This window comes from Tupaia chinensis, unplaced genomic scaffold (assembly GCF_000334495.1).
Source record: "Tupaia chinensis unplaced genomic scaffold, TupChi_1.0 Scaffold140095_1, whole genome shotgun sequence".
Lineage (NCBI taxonomy): Eukaryota > Metazoa > Chordata > Mammalia > Scandentia > Tupaiidae > Tupaia > Tupaia belangeri.
The window spans coordinates 461,093-481,699 of NW_006199974.1; the positions used below are offsets into that span (position 1 = coordinate 461,093).

The 20,607-nt window shown below is 37.3% G+C and overlaps 1 protein-coding gene across 1 annotated transcript in view; it reads right to left on the reverse strand.

The window, feature by feature from the left end:
- Nucleotides 1-20,607, reverse strand: part of KIAA0825 (KIAA0825 ortholog) — a 494,795-nt gene that overhangs the window by 392,764 nt on the left and 81,424 nt on the right. Inside the window, exon 4 of the mRNA XM_014593286.2 lies at nt 2,628-2,796. Coding sequence (XP_014448772.1) covers nt 2,628-2,796 — 169 coding nt within the window. The remainder of the gene's footprint in view (nt 1-2,627; nt 2,797-20,607) is intronic.

The following is a 20,607-nucleotide window of genomic DNA, read 5'->3' on the forward strand; positions in this document are numbered from 1 at the left end:
AAAAAAAAAAAAAATTGACTGGAATGTATTCCTAAAACAAAATAAATTCAAGATCATGCCCCTGATTAAGTCATATACATAATTTTCATGCCTGAATGAGTATACTTATTATTTTAAAACCCCAAACGAACATAGGATGCTTTATAATCATTCTAGAAAAGAGTAGTTTTTAAATATAGTATGTGTCTAGGGTTACTAATGGCTACCATCCTGAGAAATAAAATTCAATGCATTGAAAGATTTCAACTTTCATTTAAATTCCTTTTTGAGAACCATGTTAAGATTTTACTTTGAAAATTAACCTGAGAATATTTCAGTCCTTTCAAAGAAATAACTCAAAATAGGAAAAAGATACTCTCACAATCATTCCCCGAAAAATTATATGAAATTATTCTTTTATACTTTCTGTGCTGAGAGAAACCAGTGGTAGGTGTAATTACAAATAGCAAACGGACAAAAAATGATTTTCTTTTTGAACTTTGAATTATACACACATGCCGACTCTGTAATTAGGTCTATTTCTAATACTGAAATTAGTTTATATTCTCTAAGTAGAAATGAGTTGATTACAAAAGAAATGTAAGCAAAGTTCAAGTGGCATAAAATCAGGCTAGCTTTGACATTTCTTATTGACAAAGATACTGTAGGCATTATGTATAATTTAGATTTATGAACAACTCCTAGACAAATTCCAGAAATTCCCTCCAGTCATTATTTGTACTGCATAGTCTAAATTAATGTACTACCTGTAATAATTATACCCAATAGCAATTTAATGTTTCATTATATAAAAAGCATCTTCCATACATTCTCTGGTTTAGTCATAAAGAAAATTCTGTGGCATGGATTTTGAAGACCCAACATATAGTTAAGAACAATAAAGTAAAGCATGCTTAAGTGACTTTTCAAATGTCCACATACAATAAGGTACAGAACCAAGAATGAATCCCTCCCTGGCTTTATTCTCTTGGCCCATGTTCTTTACATTACACTCTAAAGAGGTACAAAGTACACCTTTCTGTAGCTTCTTTTTCTTCCTTCCCCCATGACATAGTTCCATTGATACTTCTGGACAAGAAATGTCCTTTGATAGAGTCCAGCACATACCAGAATTATGGTAAATTTTACAAGGCAAATGAGTCAGTATTAGTGCCTCAGCCTTGGATTTAAGTCAGTCTTTAAATATCTGATCAAAGAATGATAGATTACAAAGGTTTAAAACATGTGTTTAGTATGATTGCTTAAATTTTAAAAATAACTTTAGTATAACTGCCATTATGAAGAGACTTCTGTTTCTTATTTAAATAGCTTGATAATTAATAAAAAGTTTCTATGAAAAAAATAAGACATATGAAAATGCCATTCAGATTGACACTTTTAGCATGTAGAAATTTGATAATAAGGTCACTGTAATCTAGATCTGCTTTAATAATGTGGTTCCCTTCCTCAAAATAATATAATCAATTATGGAAAAAAAAAAACCCTAGGTCTGGAACAAGCCTATCAGTCTAATGAATTCGAGCAAAAACTAAGGCGGCCTTTGCCCTGCAGTGAATAGAGAATGACTTATGTGTGACAGATTAAAAGATAATTAAAAGCAAAAGCTTTTAATTAAATGAGAAAGAATTATTACATCAATATTAATGAAATTCAATACACATGGCTCTTAATAGAAATTAAAGGAATAACTATATCCATATTTATTCTTCAAGGCTCCACCTTTAGGAGATAATGGGTGAGAGCATTCTCTTAAAAGAATAAGGCTTCAGGGCAGAGTCTTCCTTTCTCTTCCTTTTATTACTTTGTAAACATTAAAGAGACATCTGTAATAACAAGAACAGCCAAAAACTATTTTCATCTGCTTCTGTCATCCTAAGCCATCTACAACCTCAAGATATTTTCCACATCTGCCTTAGTCAATGTTTGATGTTTAGACAAAAACAGTGCCTTTCCCTTCTAAATTAAATTAAAACCATAGCTATACAAATACTGCTTTCTAACAATTGTGCTATTTCTTTGGGAATCTGTTTTTGCATGCTAGGCACATTTGTAGCTATAGGTGCAATAAAAATAACTATTCTTGTTTAAGTTTACAAACATTTATCTAACATAGAGAGTAGTTTGTATCAAAGACTGGCCAATGTAATAATTCTCCATAAATTTTAATGGCTATGTATAAATTACTGACTTGGTTGGAAAGAACAGGATATGACTGAAAGGTGTAAATGCTAGGCTACTTAATACATACAAACAGGACCTTATTATGCTTAGTAATGGGCACAGGCAAAATTAGTAGTTGTAAAAGAACACAAAATATAATGAATATAAATGTCTCTGGTAGATAGTTGTGGTGTACACCAATACATGTTTGTGGTGCTGACACGGCATATACCATACCACAAATCCCCAAGGAATTATAATTTTTAATCTCCATTTACATAAAATTTAAATTTATTGAGAAAAATCATAGTAAAAATATTTCACCAGATTCTATTGGGGATACAAGAACGAAACAAGAAAACAATACAAATATCCAGATATGACAGGCTAATATGGTCACCTATACAAATGGAATAAATTTTATCCCCTGTTCACCCACCCCATTAAAACACAGATTCCCTTTTTACCAGTGTGCTGAGGAATTTTATCAAATCTCCATGGGGAATGGAAGGTGATTTCGATGGATTATAATGATAGTTAGTTAGCCATTCAAAGCAGTCAGATGTTGTTTGTAGTTCTACATCTGGACACTGTTTGTTAACTTCAGACTGTATTTCTTTAATACAGTGCTCTATGCTATAAGAAAGAAAAGAAAAAAAATTATTTTCATATTAAGTAGGTAATGGCTCCACCTCATAAAATCAGATATATTGTAAAATACTCCTGATGACTGTGAAAAATCAGAAATAAATTATAAAATGAGCAGATTATAAATCTTTGTGAGGTAACCTGGTGACCATTAATAGTGTCATAAGTAGACCCAAATGGATATGACATACTACTACCACCTGATGGCAGCATATCTAAACTGCAAGAAAGCTGGAAACAGCGAAATCCCCTTGAATTTGAATCCCCTCACTCAAAATTAACAGTTATGCATTTGTCCTATCACAGTATTAAGAAAGATTTGTAGCTAAACGGTAAAGCTACCATTTTGAAAATATAATTGCTGTTAATTATAGGTTCCACATACTAGAACCATATAGACATTAGAAACCAAACTGATTATTAAAATTGAGGTTATATGAAAGTTTTGAAAAATTCATCACGTGTCTATTACCTATAAAACAGAAACTATAGAAGTTTAAGTAAAGTTTTTTAAGAAACTTTTAAACATGGGTGAATTCAAACTAAATTATCTTGAAACAAATATGTTCTGAGAATCAAAGAACCTTTTCATGAAAACAAAGAACTTAAAAGTAAAACAATACCTCCTCTGGCCACAAGCCACTCAATTTCCTGATGGTACAGTTTTATTTGGGAATTCCAGGTCTAAGTCTGACAAAAGATTGGCATGTATTTTCTTAAGTTACGTAAGCACTTCTATGGACTGAGAAACATGACGCCCTAAGCATACACCTTGACTCTAGAGACCTTTTATCAAAGGTTTTTATTATAGCATCCTCATGTGTCTCATTCAATGAAACCTAATAGATCACAGCAATGTGAATTGGAAAGGCTCAGCAGTTAGTCTACCTAAATCTGTTTCAATCAGGACTCAGCTTTTAGGCTAATCTCTAACATCTGAATCTGGATAGAGGCCAATAACTACAATTTATAAATAGAGTAAAGCCTTCAGAGGACTAGAATTTTAGTAATTTGTCCAAACACTGATAAAGGGATTGAACATTTCAGAGGACCTCCCTCTTTGATACAAACTAAGAGAATCAAGTTTGCTATTAAAAATGATTTTATGACAGATTTTAAAATGTCAAAACTTGTTATCAGCAACTAATTTTATCGTTAGTTGCCTAAATACCTTGTCATTCTGCCATTCACCACTGTCTATGCATCTTATTCTAAAAACTTAATTATTTGAAGTTTAAAGATTTACTATCTGATTGTAATACAAGAGCAATATTTATAAAATTTAAAATGAATTTCAGTTTAATATATAATCTGATGATTTATCATCTTTGAGATGAAAATTAAAAACTAATTTTCAACATTAAAAAGGTTCCACTTATTTTCAAATACTGTATAGTAAACTGTTGATAGGAATAGTAATATGAGGTTTACACATTCTTGGGACTTAGATAATGCAAGATGATAGTTGAGGTTTTCTGAAATAGTATTTGTCTTTACTGAGTTGTTGGGAAAGTCATTAAAAATGCGTCATGACTTTCCTGATGACCTTATGATATAAGCATTTTGTTTGTTTAGCTCTGAGTTTCTTCGAAATTTCTTAGAAGCAAGGCCACTTGGGGAAAACACAACCAATGTAATTCAACAAAGATAAATCCAATTAGTACACTTACTGTTATATGCCAGACACAGGGCAAAATGTGAAGAAGGTAAAAGATTCTACATGCAAAACGTGAAGGAAGACTGCTAGATCTAAAAACAGTAGTAATCTTTCTTCCCTAAAAAGTTAAAATTCTCAAATTTACAATATTAGTTGACTTAACAAGGACTTTTAAAAGCATCTTTTTAGCTTTATTTGCAATATTAAAAGCCTTGGGAACAACCTAAATGTCCATCAAGAGGAAAATGATTAAATGAATAGTTTAGTCAGTGAAATAGAGTCATGAAAATGCAGTAGGAATACACATATCAACAATGGATGAATCTAAAAAATATAATGTTGGGGAGGACATCAAAATGAATACATGTAATATGGCATGATCCATAATAGTTTGAAAGCATTCCATATAATGCTATGTATTAAGATTGCAAATACAGGTGGTAAAATTGTAAGAAAATACACCAGAATGATCTACAGCACCTCTGGCAGGTTGAAGATGAATGTGTGATGAGACAGAGAGGTACATAAAGAAGTTTAGCTGTACTGGTAATGTTTTCTTGCTTTCTTCCTTTTTATTTAAAGAGAGATTTTTTGCAATAGGACATGTTCACTCATCACAAAGAGAAAGAGACAAAAAGCAAGAAAGCACTCCCCAGAGGAGAAAGTCATATCACAATCCTTCTCCTCCATTCTCCTCTTGGGGTTTTGGATATGCACACACAAGCGCCCAGTGTGAGTTTAGGCTGCGAGGTACAGGACTCAAAATGCAATCGACTACATGGGAATCCAGCAATGTAACCATTATGTCAACTGCTGATCTCTTATTTCTTAAACTAGAAGGTGGGCACATGAGTATTTATCATAGAATTCTTTATGCCTTTTCATATGTCTCAACATCTCTTAATAAATTAGAACCCCGATGTGCTTTAAGTATAGTGATGGAATTACCTAAATTAATGATGTGTACAAGTGGATGCATTACTGAGAGGCTATGTACAAATCCATTTAAATACCAGTTTTAAAATGCAATATGAGGGAACCAACAGTTGCGTAATGGTTATGTCACTGGACTCCCACATAGTTGTTGGCGGTTCGCGTCCCGGACCTGGTGGCTTAAAACTCACGCCGGGTGCGTGTGCGTGCGTGCCCAAGATCCCGAGAGGAGAATGGAGGAGAAGGGATTATGGCATCACCATCCCCCCTGGGGGGGTGATTTCTCGCTTTCTGTCTCTATGTCTCTCTCTGTCTGTCTGGCAAGTGCACGCGTCCTGTAGCAAAAACCTCTCCAAAAAAAAAATGCAATATGAACTATACTCTTTTTTTAGGGCATCTATGATAATTTTCTTATTCAACATTTACTCCTTCTTTCCTTGACTATAAAAATTGCTTACTGATTTAAGGCATTATATTCAACAAACATTAACCGAATGTTGAAAATGTGGTAGGTACTGTGATATATACTAGAGATCCAAATACGAATAAGACATGGTTCCATTTCTAAAGGAATTCTGTCTAGTGAGAAAGATAGATCTGTAAATAAAAACTACAACCCAGACTTCATAAAAGATGTGTTTGATGTACTAAGGGAATACACAGGAGGGAGTCAGTAAATGTGGCTGTAGGGTTGTGTGGAAAAGGCTTCTCATCAAAGAAGAGATTATATGCAAGAATAATGACACTAATGGAATCACTAGACTTCAAATTTCCTGTACCAGCTGCATGCCGACCAACTTGCCTGCCCCACTGAAGGGAAGAGAGAGGAGGCTGCTACCTATCCCCCACACCATCCACCCAGCCACCCCATTGGAGGAGTAAAGGAGGAGGCTTTGGTTACCAACCTGCACACTGTACACCACCTGACTGTACCATGTACACTATGTGCTACCACCTTGCACTCCACCTCCTTGGTTCAGCCCTTGGCAGCATCAGGCCCAGAGAGTTTGGTGTAAGTTAGGGAGCATGTTCACTGACCGAGGGAAAGAATGACAAGAAAGGCTGACCACTGCCACCCCTGCAGCCCACAGGTATCTAGGCTGTAGCCATTGACTCTGAGCAGCCTCCACTGAAACACACAAATACCTGGGTGGTGGCCACTCCCTATAAATAGCCCCTACAAAGAGAAGAGTCAAGTTAGACCACTGGAGGGGAACAGAGGGAGTAGGCAGTAACCTCTGGTTTGTATGGTTTCTACTTACAAAAGTAGTGAAGTTCTGAAGAAATTCCCTGTCCCTCTGGAGGAAAACAAGGAAAGAAACTGCTCTCTGAAAATTTTAACCCCCAAACTCCTACCATGAATTCCAGTACTTTAACACACAGAACAGAACTCTCACAAAAACAACACACATTCTAAGGAAGCACACAAGCATACAGCTCTAGAAATCTACTCCCCCAAAAACTTAGGAAGAAGTGAGTACTTTCCCAGATGCTGAAAAAACAACCCAGAGTCACAAGAAATAGCAAAAAAGTAAGAATTGTCTCTCCCCCAAAAGAACACACTTACCTCACCAATGATAGGTAATACACAAGAAATCACAGAAAGGTCAGAAAAAGAATTCAGAATATTCATAACAAAACTCAATGAGATACAAAAGAAAATAGACAACCAATTGCATGAAATGAAAAAAATCATTTGATGACTTGTAGGAAAGATTCCATAAAGAGGCAGCATAAAAACCAATCAAACAGAACTTCTGGAGATGAAAAATACAATATAGAAAATCAAAATTCCCCTCAAAAGTATTAAAAGCAGATTAGATAATACAGAAGACTCTTTGACCTTGAAAATGAAACCTCTGATTTACTCGAAGCCACAAAAAAACTGAAAAAAAAAAAAACATTAAAAATGAGGATAACATATAGAAAATTCTAGATGCTTTTGAGAGGCTGAATTGTTGCATAATGGGTATTCTAGAGGGTGATGAGATGGATTAAGGTATAGAACAATCTCTTAGAGGAAATATTATCTGAAAACTTTCCAAATCTAGAGACATAAGGACTTCCAGATTCAGAAAATATGAAGAACACCAAGATGCATCTTTCCAAGGCATATCATAGCCAAATTGGCAGAAGTCAAAGTCAAAGACAATATTCTAAAAATGGTGGGAGAAAAATAACAAATTAATTACAGAGGATACCCCACAAAACGAATCCTCAGATCTCTCAACAGAAGCAATGCAAGCAAGGAAGGAATGAGAAGTGATGCTTGGAACTCTGGGGGAGAAAATTTTCAGCCCAAAATATTATACCCAGCAAGATTATCCTTCAAATAGAAAGGAAAAAATAAAATCATTCCCAGATACACGAAAGTTGAAACAATTTACCAACATTAAATTATCTCTTTAGGAAATATTAATACTTAATGGAATACTGCATTAGGAAAACAAAAAAGAGACAAACAGAAATATCAGAACAAAAAACAACTAAAACAATGACTTACAAAATGACAGAAATTAGTCTATACACATCAATAATAACATTGAAAGTTAATGGATTAAATGTCCCAATTAAAACATACAGATTAGCTGAATGAATAAAAGAAAAAGCAGGTGAAACAAGATGGTGTAGCGGTTACATCACTGGACTCACCCAGGGCTGACACCCATGGTTCAAGTCCTGGACATGGTAGCTTGACATGCATGCCAGGCACATGTATGTGCATGCCAAGAACTGGGAGGAAAATGGAAGAGAGGAGATTGTGGCATGGCCATTCCCCTGTGGGGTGATTTCTCACTTTACTATCACTGTTTCTGTCTCTTGGTCTTTCTCTCTCTCTCTCATGAGTGCATGCACCCTAAGGCAAAATCCCCTTAAAAAAGAAAAAAGGAAAAAGAAAAACAGTAGTTCTCTATATGTTGCTTTCAAGAAAGACATTTCATTGATAAAGATATGCATAGACTGAAAGTGAAGGGCTGGAAAAAGACACTTCATGCAAATAGAAATCAAAACTGTCCAGACTCAGGATACTACATCAGACCAAATAGAATTCAAGATAAAAACAGTAAAAAAGGACAAAGAAGGATACTACATACGACTAAAAGGATTAATTCACCAAGAAACTATAACATTTATAAATACTTATGCACCCAACACCAGGGAAGGCAGCTAGATATAAAGAGAGAGCTTGACTGCAGTACACTAGTTGGAGATTACAATACCTCCCTGTCACCACAGGACAGGTCATCCAGACAAAAAATAAACAAAGAAACACAAGAGCTGATATCATAAACCAAATGAATGTAGGGGGCCAGCAGATTGCATAGCAATTATGTTACTATTCCACATGGCCAACCACAGTTTGAGTACCAGACCTGGTAGATTGAAAATAATGTGAGTATGTGTGGATGTGCATCTAACACCCCGGGAAAAGAATGGAGGAGAAGGAATTGGGGCATGGCCACACACTCTGGGAGAGTGATTTCTGACTTTCCCTCTCACTGTTTCTCTCTATCCCCAGAGAGCACATGTGCCCTAATGCAAAAACAAACAAGCAAAATACTCTCAAACGCACACACACACACACACACACACACACATACACACACAAAACAAATGAGCCTGACTGACATTTATAGAACATTTCATCTGACAACTACAAAATACATATTTTTCTCATTCCCATATGGAACATTTTCAAAGACTGACCACATAACAGGGCAAAAAAAAACAAGCCTCTATAAATTAAAAAATATAGAAATAATACCCAGCATTTCTCCAACAACCATGGCATTAAACTTGAAATCAACAGCAGAAAGAGCCTTCACAAATAAATACAAAAAAGGGAAACTAAAAAACCTACTCCTGAATGACTTCAAAACTCATGAAGAAATTAAGACTGATATAAAAAAATTTATGAAACAAATGACAATGATGACACAGCCCTTCATAATCTTTGGGACACAGCAAAAGCATTCATAAGAAGGAAGTTTATAGCAATTGGTTTCCATAAGAAAAAAAAAAAGGTGGCAAATAGATAACCTAATACATCTCAAGGAATCGGAAAAGCTACAACAAAAAAACCTACGAAATGCCAGAAGAAAAAAATAATAAAGATTAGAAGTAAAATAAATTAAATAAGAAATAAAAAATAATATTTAAAAAATCGATGAAACAAAAAGTTGGTTATTTGATGGAAACCAACAGTTAGTGTAATGGCTATGTCACTGGAATCCCACGTAGTTGACCATGGTTTGCATCCTGGACCCAACTGATGCAGAAAAAGCAAAATAAAATACAATATAAAATACAATATCCTTGATAAAATACAATATCCTTTCATGATTAAGACTCTCAGCAAAGAGGTATAGAAAGGACATTTCTCAACACAATGAAAGTTCTATATTACAAATCCATTGCTAACATCATACTGAATGAGGAAAAATTTAAAGCTTTCCGGCTTAAAACTGGAATAAGAGAGGGCTATTAACTCTCTTCTCTCCTTTTTAAATATAGTATGAAAGTACTATCCAATGCAATCAGAAAAGGGAGCAAAATAAAAGGCATTTGAATAAAAACAAGTGAAATTTTCTCTATTTGCAGATGACATGATTATACACACAAAAATCTAAAAACCACACAAAAAACCCCTTCAGAGGTGATAAATGAATTCAGTAAAGAAGATGGACACAAAAATCAATATACAAAAATCTACAATGAACAGACTGAAGTAGAATTAAAGAAAGTAATCCCATTTCCTTTTTAGATAGTTTCTATGTTGCATAGGTCAATTAAATCTAAAGATTCTCCTGCCTAACCCAGCCTCCCAAGTTGCAGGAATCATAGGTGCACACCACCATTTCCAATCCTTAGGTTGACAGAAGAATTGAACCCAGGTCTTCCAGGCAGTCTCAGCCTGCAAAGCATGGCATCTTAGAAGCACATGCTACCAGGCAGGGACTATGAGAATTTCCTTGACATTAACATAGAAAACATATCTGTGAGTTTGTATAATGTTAAATTTTTCATTATATTTTTCTTTTTAAGATTTGTCATAGGTTCGTGTGCTCACCAAAGAGAGACAGAGAGAGAGAGAGAGAAAGAGAAAGAGAGGGAGAGAGAAAGTGATAAATCACTTCCCAGGGGGCATGGCCACATCACAATCCCTTCTCCTCCAGTCTCTTCTTGGGATTTGGGACATGCACACACACACACAAACACCCAGCATGTTTTTAAAAAAATTTTATTCATTGTTATTATTTTATTTCATTTACTTATTTATTTTGAAGTTGACCAGAGAGAGACATAGAGAGAGAGAGAGGAAAGCAAGCTGTCAGGTCTGAGATTCAACCAACAGTCAGTCATTTGGGAGTCCAGCCACTTTAACCACCATGCCACCTGCCAGCTGTCCAGCATGTTTTTCAAGTCTCCGTGTCCAGGATTAGAATCTCAGAGTACACTATGTAGGATTCAGTGCCTTATTCTCTATGCCGTCTGCTGGCAAATATTAAAATATTTTTTCTCTTTCTGACAGGAGAGAGAAAAAAGGTAGACAAAGTATTTTTTCCTTTTTCTTTTTTTACGATAGAAATTGCATGCTTGAAAGCATTCGAGAAACAGAGAGAGGGAAAAAAAAATTCTTGCTAGGGTCTCATCACACTACAATCTCCTTTCCACAGTCTTCCTGCTCCCTAGTATCTTGGGCACCTACACAAGTGTCCAGATTATTTTGCAGGTTGTACTAGGATCCAAACTGCAGTTACTGCATGGCTGTAGAGAACTAGTGCTACTGGGACCATCAGTTAGCGTAATGGCTATGTCGCTAGACTCTCACATAGTCCGCCATGGTTCACGTCCCAGACCTGGTGGCTTAAAACTCATGCTGGGTGTGTGTGCATGCGTGCCCAAGATCCCAAGAGGAGAATGGAAGAGAAGAGATTGCGGCATGGCCATCCCCCCTGGGGGGTGATTTCTTGCTTTCTGTCTCTCTGTCTCTGTCTGGCGAGCGCACGAGCCCTATAGCAAAAAAAAACAAACAAAAAAAACCTCTCCAAAAAAAAAAAAAAAGAGAGAGAGAGAGAACTAGTGCTACTGTTGTACCATAACAGCTAGGCCAAAGACAAAGGCAGGTATTTTTGACAGGGCTTTGCTGTGCTGCAATCCTCCTGCTCCAAATTCTCAATTGGCTAATTACAAAGACACACAACCACCCTCAATGTGTTCAGGTTGGCATGAGAATCAAACCTCAGCCTTCCATTAGTTTTCTAGCCTCCCAAATGTAGTCACTACTTGTGTACTACCATGGCTGCACAAATTTCAAATAGATAGATAGATAGATAGATAGATAGATAGATAGATAGATAGATAGATAATTTTATATATATACTTATTCTGAGGACAGTCCTATAGCCTAATATTTAAGAGAGCTGACAAACACACGACCAACCACAGTTAAAATCCCAGTCTAAGGTCTGAAAACACATGCCTCCCCAAAATATGAAAAGATGGAGAACTGGAGAAGGGTTGCAGCATTATCATGCTCCCCTGGGGGATGAGGAGTCTTTCCTCCCTCTTCCTCTCTCTGTTTCTCTCTGGTGAGTGTTTATACCCTTTGGCAATTAAAAAAAAGTAAAAAAAAAATTTATATATATTTCTTAAATCAAGGTAGATGTCTCACAGCAGAATTTAAAAACTACTTTCTAGTATAAAAAAAATCTAAACATTAAAACAATTTCATAATTACAATCTTTTACATTAAGACCAGCAGGTGGCGTGGTGGTTAAGGTACTAGACTCCCACATGGCCAACTGCAGTTTTAGTCTGGGACCCTGTGGCTTAAAAATCACACCAAACACGTGTGTCTTCCCAAAATCCCTAGAGGAGAATGGAGGAAAAGGGATTGCAGCATGGCCATCACCCCAGGACGTGATTGTTTACTTTCTCTCTCTCTACCATTCTCCTTACACCTTACGGCAAAAGCCTTTTTTTAAAAAAAACAAACAAACAAACAAACAAAATAAAACACTTTTATTTTATGATGCTTTTACTCATACTTCTTACCTACTACATAAATTGAGTTTAAGGAAATCTTTTCAAGTCTGTCACTTGTGTTTAAAAGCACAAAGAAACAATTATGAAGTAAACAGAATTATCCAGTTTTCAGAAAAGCGCAGCTTATTTAACCTAGTTGGAATTAACAAGCAATAATAGAGAACAGAAATGATGTATAAAACCTAGTGTGTGAGCCAGCAGGTGGCGTGGTGGCTGAGGCACTGGATTCCAGAGTCAACTCTGCGGTCTGAGTCCCAGACCCAGCAGCTTGAAAAACATGGTAGGTGTGTAGGGGTGTGTGTGTGTGTGTGTGTGTGTGTGTGTGTATACCCAAAATCTTGAGAGGAGAATAAAGACAAGACTATGGCATGGCCATCCCCTCTGAAGGTAATTTCTCACTTTTCCTTTCTCTTTCTCTAGCAAGTGCAAACATTCTATGGCAAAAATATAAAATAAATAAAAATAAAAACAAACTAGGGACCAGCAGATGGTGTCTCCCACGTAGTTGACTGCAGTTTGAGACCTGGATCTGGTGGCTTACACCTTGCATCAGAAGCGTGTGTGCATGCCCAAAATCCCAAGAGGAGAATGAAGGAGAAGGAATTGCATCATGGCCATTCCCCTACGGGGTGATTTTTCATTTTCTGTCTGTCTCTCTGGTGATCACATGTGCCCTATAGCAAAAAAATCTCTCCCCCCAAAAAAAGTATGTAATGAACCTATAAGCAAGCTAAGAAATGAAAACTTCTTTTCCTGAGACAAAGACATGTATGAATAGTATTTTTAAGAGATCAAAAAAGGAACTTCTAAGATAACTACTTCACTAGCTAAATGTGTAAGAAATTAAACATTTATGCTGAACTGAACTGTTTTCTATTTCAGAAAGGTTTTGGTCATTTTAAGAAGTTATAATTCTTCTTTAGAAAAAAAGAATCTTTGACGCTAAATCCTGTTAACATTGTCTCTCTAAATCTTTCTTAAATGTATGCTCTTATTTCATTCCTGTAGTGAAAGACTTGGCTCTGGTCCTTGTCACCTCTCACCTGGATTATACATTAAGAGCTCCCAAGATTATTGTTAACCTATCTTTTGTTCAGTTTACTATGAGGACACAGTACAAAAGAAACTTCAGAATTAGGGCCCTCTGTTAATTTGTTGCTTTATACCACCAAATTTTACCACAAAAGTTTAGAGAGATTCATAGAATGTCCCAGTTTGCTTCAAGAAAGTTTAGACAGTGTAGCCCCAAAAAGACAACCTAAAAAATCTAAAGCACTTTCGAAAGAATCAAACAATTGGAAACACTCCCTCAAATTCCAGTCAATGGCAGAGCAGTATGTATGATAGTAGAGTAAGCTGTTACTGACCAGAATGAACCTGACATTACATTCCATGATACAGTTAGATCCTTTCTTCCCCCTCCCAAAAGTACATCTGACTTGGGTAACTTTTCATAGCTTGCAGTGATGGTTGAAAGATGGCACAGAGCTATGTTAACAATATAGAGAGAAATTTCTGAAAATGTTCTATAGGGAGATGAGGACAGTGCAGTTTAATATCCATGATAAGCAGGAATAAGTAAATGCTCTTTCTTTCTTATCTAAGAAGGCTTGTCCACTAATTTCAGCATAATTACTGAAGTCAGAACGTGGTCTATCACAATGAAATTTCCCTCCTGAAATCAGGAGGGAAAACAATGGGGGGGGTCTACATCAGAATACTTGGTGCTAATTCCCTGGATTCTCTTCCTGAGAAAGATAAAGGGGGAAAAAAAAAACAAAGGGGGAGAAGATACTTAATAATTAGAATCAGGAGATATCTAGGAACAAATATAGTCTACATCTTATTTTCCAGTTTCCTGATAAAAGTTATCACTAAGCCAGATCAGAGATTTGACTAAAGTTGCAAACTGGTAGTTTTTATAATACCTATGGTTAGGGTATGAGGAGGTAGAGCATAGAGCATGCATTCTCACATATTGCCCATGGGAGGGAAGACACCTGCAGTACTGCTAGAGTATAATTTTGGAACCACAAATTGTGAACCTTCTAAGAAATTATCTTATAGATAAACTCTCAGAAGGATGAGGAAGGAACATACTCCTTGTAAGTATTTGCAGTAATAGCAGAAAGACTAAGAATACTGTCAATGTTTATAAAGAGATAAATATCTTAATAAATTATTGTATACCCCATAAGCATTTCAGTAAAGTTTTCAAAAGTGAGGCAGAATTATATGAAGAAATTTTTAGGATACATTAAAAAAAATCTAATCACAGTATGTGCACATAATTCTTACTTGTGTAAAAGAAATTAACTTTTGAGTGCATACTGTATATGTAGGAAACATTTCAGAGAACTTACACAATAATTTAGAAGACAGACCCACTTTGACCCAGCCACTGTGGTGCAGCAGTAATGAAAATGTCCTACAAGGCTGCAAGCCAAATGGTTGACTGCTGATCTGAATCCCTGGACTAGCCTGAAAACACTGGGAACATGGGCACCTGAAGTGCAGACTGAAGTGCTTCTGCCCCTCCCCCACCTAATGTGCAAGTGTTCTCCATAATTATATTTTAAAAAATTATTTTTTAAAGCTGAGGTGTGTCCTGGCATGTTCAGGGAAGCTATGCTCTAAACTCCATCTCCTAGACTCCCGAAATAGACAAGATACCACATTGTGAAGCACAGTAGAGGACAGATTTTGTCACAGAATGACCAGAAACAACTGCAGAGTCATGAAAAACATGAGAAATCAGGAAAATATCTCTCCCATGAGGGAAAATAACAATCCCTCATCATCCACAGACAGTACAGTAGATCTTATGGAAATGTGTGATAGAGAATTCAGAATATTCATAGTGAAAACACTAAATGAGATGCAAGAACTAAGAGATAATGAATTCCAGAAGATGCAGGAGAAAAGAGACAACGAGTTCCAGGAGGTGTTGAAGTTTTTCCATGATCTGCAAGAGGAAATACACACCATAAAAAAGAATAAAATGGAGCTATTAGAGATGAAGGATGCCATTCAGGAAATCAAAACCTCCCTCGAAAGTATTAAAAACAGATCAGTCCATGTAGAAATTGAATCTAGGATGTTGAAGGCAAAACCTCTGATCTAGAAAAAACAACAAGAAAAACTGTGAAAATAACCCCCCAAAATGAGAATACTATACGAGAAATACTAGACGCCTTAAGCACCGAAAACTCAATATAATCAGTATCCCAGAAGGTGAGGAAATTAATAAGGGCATTGATAATCTATTCCATGAAATCTTGGAAGAAAACTTTCCAAATCTAGAGGGGCATTAACATATCCAGAACCAACAAATAAAAAGGACCCCAAGTAGGATCAACCTAAGAAGATCTTCTCCAAGGTACATCATAGCCAGACTGGTCAAATCTACAGACAAAGATAGGCTTCTAAGACTGGCAAAACGGAAACGTTAGTTACTTATAAAGGTTATCCAATCAGATTAATCTCAGACCTCTCAACAGAAATAATGAGAGTAAGGAGAAAATGGGAAAATATATTCAAAGTGTTAAGTGAAAAACAGTTTCAAATAATTTTTTTAAAAAATAAACATAACACTACTTGTGGAAAGCACAGAAGAAACTCTTGGTGACCTTAAAGTAAGCAAAAATCTCTTAAATAAGACCCCCAAAACACAGGTAATAACCCCCAAAATAGACAAGTGGGACTACATGAGGTTAAAAAGCTCCTGCACAGCAAAAGAAACAATAAATTAGAGTGAAGAAACAACCCGAAGAATGGAGAATATGTTTGTAAACTATGCCTCAGATAAAGGACTGAGAGACAACCCAAAGAATGGAGAATATGTTTATAAACTATGCCTCAGATAAAGGACTGGTAACCAGATATACAGGAAACTCAAGCAGCTGGTCTGAAAACAAAAAAAAAAAGAAAGGCACACAAATAATCCAATCAAAAATGGGCAAATGAGCTGAACACTTCTCCAAAAAAAGACTTACGTTCAAACTGTCAAAAAGTATAGGAAAAAAATGCACGTTTCTTATCATAAGAAAAATGCAGATAAAAACCACAATGATAGCACTTAACCCTAATCACAACTACGCTTAAAAAAATAAAAGGACAAGTGCCTGGGAGGCAGCGGTGAAAATGAATCCTTCTACACCGTTGCTGGGAATATAAATTATTACAACTGCTGCAGAGAAAAACATGAAGATTCTTCAAAAACCTACAACAGAACTACCATATGACCCATGGATATGTATTACTTTTTTAAGAAAAATAAAACTAGCATTTGAAGACAGATTCTATCATGTTCTGCTTCTCTTAATTTCACACTCTTTGAGATAAACCAAACACAATAGATGCTTAACTTGTCTAATACACATTTCTTGACAGTCTTCTAGCCTGCTATGAGCCAGAATGTTTTAAGCAGTAGGAATATAGTGGTGAATATTTCATTGAAATCTCTGAAGTAGAAATACATTTTTTTAAAAAGTCATTAAAGTAAAGTAGGAAGTAAAGGCTCTAGCTTCCAGCCCCCTATTTAGTTCCCATCCTCAGACCCATAAAAAGATATTCTTAATCATAGCATTCTAGAATTAGGATTAGCAATGCCTGTGATGTTAGTGACTGTTTTTAGACAAGGTGTTGACTTTGCTGAGACTCTGACAAAGTTCTTTTCTAGGGAAAGTCAATGGAATTGGGTTAAATCTTGACTTCATCCAACAGGAAAGATGAACCAGCAATAGTAGGGACATCTGTTATCAGGGCATGGTCCTCTTCCCTTCTGTTGTCCTCAGACATGGACCAGGTTTTCACCAGGTACACCAGGCACTTATTTCAGGAGCAGAGGCCTACTTGCCCATTAACTAAGATACTAGGACATATTGGCCCAGGCTCGATCTCCTTATTGAAATTGACACAATATTGGAAAAAGCGCAATATTGTTTTTATCCTTGCGTTACCATTTTATCAACAGGCAGGCACTTATTTCCTTTTCCTTATTTACCATGGAAAGATCATTACACTAATATATTTTAGGAATATTCTCAAATGATTATTCTTTATTGCCTTATGCCTATTTGACCTAGAGTGGCTGAAGCAAACAAGCTTAAACAGAAGAGCTTTACTTGGGCTGGCTTGATTGCTTAGTGGTTAAGGAAGGTAGACCCCAAATGGCTAAGTGTAAAGTCCTGGCCCTATCAGCTTCAAAAACACAATGGGGAGACCAGCAGTTAGCGTAATGGCTATGTCGCTGGACTCCCATGTAGTTAACCACGGTTCACATCCTGGACCCGGTGGCTTGAAACTCACACCAGGCGTGTGTGCGTGCGTGCCCAAGGTCCCAAGAGGAGAATGGAGGGGAAGGGACTGCGGCGTGGCCATCCCCCCTGGGGGGTGATTTCTCTCTTTCTGTCTCTCTGTCTCTGTCTGTCTGGCGAATGCACGTGCCCTATAGCAAAAACCTCTTCCAAAAAAAATAAATAAAATAAAATAAAACACAATGGGAGTGCATGCATGCCCCAAATCCTGACAGGACAGAAAAACAGAGAAGGAATTGTGGTTTAACCACAAACCCCAGTGGGGTGCTTTCTCCCTCGCTCTCTATCTCTATTTCTCTCTGCTTAGTGCTATTCCCTCTAGAATACTTAAAATAACATTATCTTACTTTAAAAAATGTCAAATACTTATAATGCACATATTACTTGGAAGAATTTCCTGACAATTATCTGATATAGCTAATGACCCATTTTTACCCTATTCATCCAGCCTCCTAAAGCAGAGGTTTAAAGAAACACATAGGGCACACAATGTCAAATGACAGAGAAAGGAGCAAAGATTGCCATGAACATTCAAAATAAAATAGCTAACAGGGACCAGCAGTTGGCATAATGGCTATGTCGCTGGACTCCCATGTAGTCAACAGTAGTTCAAGTCCCAGATCAGATGGTTTAAACTCACGCCAGGCATGTGTACGTGCATGCCCAAGATCCCGAAAGGAGAATGGAGGAGAAGGGATTGCAGCATGGCTATCCCCTCTGAAGGATGATTTCTCGTTTTCTGTCTCTCTCTGTCTTTCTGGCAAATGCACGCACCCTGTAGCAAAATCCTCTCCAAACAAACGAACAAAAAATGATGAGGAGAAAGTGGTTTAAAAGGGTACCACTACAAGACTAGTTTGTCTCCTTCCCACTCAACCATCCTGCTAGCTCCAGGCGTCATTGATACCATGTTGCAAAGTTTAGTGGGAAGATGGAAGTTTAAAAAGTAGGAACTATTGGGACCAGCAGTTAGCGTAATGGCCGTGTCGCTGGACTCCCACGTAGTCGACCGCGGTTCGCGTCCTGGACCCAGTGGCTTAAAACTCATGCCGGGCGCGTGTGCGTGCGTGCCCAAGATCCCGAGAGGAGAATGGAGGAGAAGGGATTACGGCGTGTCCATCCCCCCTGGGGGGTAATTTCTCGCTTTCTTCCTCTCGGTCTCTCTCTGTCTGGCGAGTGCATGCACCCTATAGCAAAAACCTCTCAAAAAAAAAAAAAAAATAGGAAATATAAACAGGATTGGGGAAGTTTCTGCAACCTACCCACTGCAGCCCAGAATGCTGTATGCCCAGGATGCATTTTTAATTCTGAGGAGGGGGAGAGTGCAGGAAAGGTCCCCATCAAAGGAAATGAGAAAGTTGCCTTTTTTTTTTTTTAAGAGAGATTTTTGCTAGAAGGTTATGTGTGCTTGCCAGAGAAACACAGAGACAGAAAGAGAAAAATCACCCTGGGGAGGAAGGCCATGCTGTAATCCCTTCTCTCCCATTCTCTTCTTGGGTTTTGGACACGCACCCACACCCACCCAGCATGTTTGAAGCTGCTGGGTCCAGGACTCAAACGGCAGTCGACCACATGGGAGTCCAGTAATGTAACCATTACACCATCTGCTGGTCCCAGAAAGTGGCTTATAAATCTTATTCTGAATTCAAGAATAGATAGCAAAAATGGTCCTTTTGAAATTTCTTCCTAGGTAGCTGAGATTTGATACATAGGATGAGAGAACAGGTGGGGTTTCTATCAGGTAGAGTATAAAACAAAGAAACAGTGGCATGAATGCAGAGTTTTTTTAAAAGGAGCAAATACTAATTTGTATCCTCTTGCTATTATTAAGTTAGTTCCAAAATACCGACGGAAATTATATGATACGGCTTTTGAAATGACTAATTTCCATGTTTTAAAAAATCTGCAAGAGGATATGTACACTCACCAGAGAGAGAGAGAGAGACAAAGGGAAGGAAAAACCACTCCTCATGGGGGATGGTCATGCCAGTCCCTTCTCAAGTTCTCCCTTCTTTCATGATCTTGGACACTCGGGCACAATTGTTCTGCATGTTTCTCACACCACTGGACCTGGACTAGAAGTGTAATGGGCCACGTGGGATTCAGCTGCTTTAATCACACCACGGGCTGACTCTGATTTTCATTTTATATAATTTGTTATAGCTACAAAGTACATTAATGTGTATGTGTATGTATGTACATGTCCATTAGCAGATTTGTGGCTGTCATGAGAATCCCAAGGATGATAGCTTATTTACAAATTTATTTTGGTTACTTCTTCTAGACCTTTAAGACACTGTATGGAGGATCCAGTACGATACTTTTTTTTTTTTTTTTGAGAGGTTTTTGCTATAGGGCGCGTGCGCTTGCCAGAAAGACAAAGAGAGACAGAGAGACAGAAAGCGAGAAATCACCCCCCAGAGGGGATGGCCACACCGCAATCCCTTCTCCTCCATCCTCCTCTTGGGATCTTGAACACAACACGCACACATGCCCAGCATGAGTTTTAAGCCACTGGGTCCGGGACGCGAACCGTGGTCGACTACATGGGAGTCCCACGACATAGCCATTACACAAATTGCTGGTCCCTCCTACAGGATACTTTTAGGTCAGCTCCATGGCTTTGTGGTTTAAGGAGTCATATCTCACATGGCTGACTGCATAGTTTGAATCCTAGACTCAGCAGCTCGAGAAACATGCACAGCGTGTGTGTATTCATGCCCAGAATTCCAAAAGGAGGGCGAGATGGAGAAGAAGGAATTGTGTCATGACTATTCCCCATGGGAGGGTGCTTTCACCTTGCTCACTATTCCTTATCTCTCTGTCTCTTTCTGGCAAGTG